General features: G+C 37.4%; 1 protein-coding gene across 1 annotated transcript; it reads right to left on the bottom strand.

Moving 5' to 3' along the window:
- Positions 1-1,635: 1,635 nt before the first annotated feature.
- On the bottom strand, positions 1,636-3,506 carry LOC112736825 (protein JINGUBANG-like). Its single transcript, XM_025786448.2, has one exon. The coding sequence runs from the start codon at positions 3,412-3,414 to the stop codon at positions 1,819-1,821; it is 1,596 nt and encodes a 531-aa protein (XP_025642233.1). The 5' UTR covers positions 3,415-3,506; the 3' UTR covers positions 1,636-1,818.
- Between the last annotated feature and the right edge of the window lie 1,100 nt (positions 3,507-4,606).

Here is a 4,606-nt window from a genome sequence, read left to right on the forward strand (position 1 = left end):
CTATACAGTAATGTTAGAAAAATAAAAGAAAATAGTTTAAATTTATTTTATTTAATATTTATTAATTCTAATAATAATTAATAAATATTATATATTTTTATTAATTGTTTGTGTTACCAAATATTTACGAAGTCCTGTTGATAGCCAGGGTAAATTTTATCTTTCAAATGTGGTTATTTATGCTAGCCAAATCTGGATTTGTACCTTACACGGTCTATGTTGATAACAAAATGATGACGTATATCAAATGTTAAAATATGATGTAACCAACACATGCGCATGCACTTGACAAGCTTCAAAATTCTATAACGTAGAAACATCAAAACTACAACTTAAGCTAATTCCAGCTAGAGAAACCATATCTTTATTAATTAAGAACTGTAATTACTATAATACTCCCCAGTCCCCACAAATATAGATAGTGGCAAATAATGTTGACGTTTTCTTTCATGGCACAAAACAATAATAGACACAAATTTAATTTAAGGTAACTGAGGCTTTCAATTTCAGGAAAGTGAAAATAAACAAAGAAATTAAAGAATATAATTGTGATCTAGAAGTGTTGAAAGGGAAGGCAGAATTGTGGAATAACAATAATAATGAACTGTAAGACATCATCATCGTCTATGGCGAGAGTAAGGCCACTATTAGTCCCTCCAATTCGGGGCATGTGCCAGCCCGTAATTTTCAGTCACACAAATAACCAAATACAAATATCAAGTGCCTAGCTAAGAAAACGAAACTTATTACAAAATTTTTGAACTTGAGTGAGGTGTATTCAATCTTAATTTTAATATAATATCAGAGTTAGATGTACGCTCCAAACAATCTAAGTGTGAGGCATTTTTATTCTTTGAATTAGGCCTATTTAATCTTAATGGGTAATGTTAGTAGAAAAAAAAAAAACAGCCAGAATTTACCTTATTTAGTATTAATTAATTGTCGCAACAATTAATAAGGATAATGCTAGGTATACAAAAAAAAAACAGTTAGAACTTGCCTTATTTAACATTAATTAATTATCGCAACAATTAATGAATGCTAAATAAAGCAAGTTATGGCTGTTTTTGGCTGATTTTCTTTGGTTATCAAACATTTCTGATTAATAAATGTTAAATAAGATAAATTATGACTATTTTTGTCTGATTTTCTTTGGTTACCAAACATTTCCGTTTTCAAAAACCAAACTGGTCCATATACTCTATTACTTCTCGCCTAAGGTACCAAATCCTTTGTGTCTCTATTCTGACTAAGTACCGTCCAAAATTTCAAGGCCCCATTCATTAAGACTTTCAAAAGGAGCCTCACCCTCCCTTCTTCCTGCCTTTGCTTTTTGAAAAAACATACCTAGACTCTAATTCACCTTAATTAATTGGGGAATGCTAGGAGAACAATGAAAATTTTGAATAACATCAACAATCACCAATCAAATGAAAATACACTACACTTTAATTTAATGCTACTAATTAAATTTACTCTTTTAACTCTATTAATTAATATTGTTTACATATTGTTCAAAAATCTTGTTAATAACCTATACTTTTCCTAATTAATTATAAGGACTTTTTAAACTGTACAACAGATTGTAAGAGGTAAGAAAGGTACATCAATTTAAAACTAGGAACAAAAAAATAATGCTGAGAAAGCCGTCTTAATAATTTTTTTTTGTATTATGTACACGCATTCACACAACACATGCAAAGCAACCATGCTATTCAATCGTCCCAAAGACAAAAAAAAATACACAAAATTAATAATTACGTGTGTATCAAACTGCAAATTAAGCTTCACAAAAAGAAAAATGTCTCATGCATGTTTCTAACTTTGAGACTGCAACCTTTTTGGGTAGACATCATTGTTATTATTGATAATTATTTGTAGATTATTGTTGAAATTGCCGCTAATTGCACTTGTCACCGGCAAAGACGACGGACTCGACCCTGCCGTGGAAGAATTATCACGGGCCGGTGTGCCGCCATGACTCGGCAATGGCCACCCTTGGATCATCTTCAACTCCGGCGCGTTCTCAGACACGCGCCACACCTTCACAGAGTTATCCAAGCTCCCAGTGTAAATAATCCATCGCTGGTCACCTTTTCGGCGTTGACCTTGGCGGCGGTCTTCCTCTTCTTTGACGGTGAGACACTTCACCGGCCCAGTGTGGCCGGAGAGCACCGAAAGACACGTGTGGATGCCGCTCTCGTTGCGCTTCCACACGCATATATTCTTATCGGCAGAGCCGCTGAACACCAAGTTTCCGGCCACGGCAAGGCAAAGCACAGCGAGTTTATGTCCTCTCAAAACTCCGCCGTGACACAGCTCGCCGCCCTTCAGATCCTGCTCCCAGAAATTCACCAATCCGTCGGACGACGCGGCGTAAACCACCGCCGCCGACCGGTTCACCGCCAGCGCCGTGACGGCGTTCTCCTGCCTCAGCAAAATTCTATCGATCACGTGCCTCGTCTTCTTCTCACTCACTTGCTTCCTCCGCCACATCTTGACTGTCCCATCGGCGGCGCCGGTGAGCACAAACGCCCCAAACGCCGCAACCACCGAATTCACGGCGTCCTCGTGGGCGTCAATGGATTCTAAGCACTTGGAATCGGAGATTCTCCAAACCTTAACCGTCTTATCCCAAGATCCAGAATATAACAATCCTGCTTCTTCGTCCAAGCTCAAGGTCGAAACGGCGTCGAAATGCTTCACCTTAACGGCGCTTCGATTCCTCCGAACTTCGACGTAATTCTTAGGGTTCATTGAACTCTTAAAGTATTCCTTAAACGTTGGCAAGCTTCCAACGCGCTTGTATGAGCTTGGATTCTTCTTAGAAACCTTCCAGACTCTGATCTTGCCGTCTTGGTGACCGGTGTAGATTTTCTCGTCGGAGATTACGATCGTTTTGACGAATCCGCTGTTGGATTTGAATCCGGCGAAGTCCTTGAGATCTTTCCAAACCCTAATGTTCTTGCTCTCAGAGCCTGTGTACAACAAGCTTCCGTTGACGGCGAGGGAGTAGATGTGTCCTTCTTCGCGAACGATGGATCCGATGAGGCCGTTTTGGGAGTAAAACGCGTCGTTTTCGATTTCGTTTTGGTGGAAGAAGTTTATAGAAGGTAAGAGCCATGGCGATTTGTTGTATGGAGAGGAAGAGACGCTGCTGGTGGTGTTGTTGTATGGAGACATGTTGTAAGGAGAGGCGTTATTGCTGCTGCTGCTGCTGTCCGCTTGGGCGGAGCCGCTGGTCACGCGGCGGTTGTGATCTTCGTCGTAGTGGTTGGGTGTGTAGAGCGAGGTTGGATCGGAGCTACGAAATATAGCTCCTAGCTTAGGCCGGCGAACGACGCCGTTTCGTTGTTCTACTAACATTGTGCCACCACTATCGCCGCCGCCGCCACCACCTTTTGTATTTTTCATCTAATAATTAATATGAAGAAAGTGTGTGTTGTGAAATTATTTGTTTGATTGATAGGAATGAAGGAATAATGAAATGGAAAGTTGAGAGAGAGAAGCGGGGTAGTGGATATATATAGACTTGTATGGAACAGTGGCCACTCGGTGGTGGACACGTGGTTCTAATGGGAAACCGGGACTGCCGGTTTTAATTGAAAACTAGCAACTCAATTATGATTATGATTTTTCATTTTTCTGCGCCGAAGAAGAAATAACAATTCTTTGTATTGAGTGTTGAAGTGATTTAGTATTCTATTTTTGGGTTTGTATAGATAAAAAATATTTGGGAACGAGAATAGTATGTTTGACATTTGAAATTTCCATAGAAGGAAGTCTCGTGTATTATCTGACTTTGTAGGTTGTCAACAATGAATATGAGACGACCACGTTTTGGAGCGTTTCGTATCGTATATAGTTTGTAGAGTCAGCTCCTCCATGCAAATGCAAATGGCCTGTGCTGGACGGTTTCGATGGGATGTCATTTAGTCATTAGGCTTCCCAACATCCTATTCAATTATCCATTCTTAATATTAATTAATAAATAACCAACTTTAATTAGTTGGATAATCACCTCACATTCGCAATAGATTAATTCTTGACCTGATAAGGCGAAAAATCAAGATATTAATTAATAAATAATTATTTATTTTATTCTGATACTATATGTATAATCAATAAGTAGTTCACACTTAGAAGTAATAATAATAATAAATATTTCGTAAATAAATCAAAATGAGAACTAATTTCATGATTAGTAAATGCTACATATATGATGCGACAATAATCTCATTTTTTTTTCCCTTTCATAACCCTTGACTTTTGCTTGCAAGCTGTGATGCACAGTTTCAACGGCAATGTATATAGACATATTTAACTACTGTTAATTTTCAAACAAGGGATCGGATCACCTAACTTTATACGATTTTGAAAATCTTTCATGAATTTAATGCTAAACTTGTATATATTTAACCAATAATAATAATAATAATAATAATAATAATAATAATAATAATTTTTATTAATACAACCCAAAAATGATTAAGAAACACGTGACTACTGAGCTATATATATATATGTGAAATACATGATACATGTGACGAATTTTTGGTTATATATCTAGAACCATATACAATATGGTAAGGTTTCAACACGTAGA

The sequence above is a fragment of the Arachis hypogaea genome, chromosome 13 (genome assembly GCF_003086295.3).
Source record: "Arachis hypogaea cultivar Tifrunner chromosome 13, arahy.Tifrunner.gnm2.J5K5, whole genome shotgun sequence".
NCBI lineage: Eukaryota > Viridiplantae > Streptophyta > Magnoliopsida > Fabales > Fabaceae > Arachis > Arachis hypogaea.

Bases quoted from the DNA above. Each gene is read 5' to 3' on its own strand.
- LOC112736825 (XM_025786448.2), bottom strand. From the start codon at position 3,414: ATGAAAAATACAAAAGGTGGTGGCGGCGGCGGCGATAGTGGTGGCACA.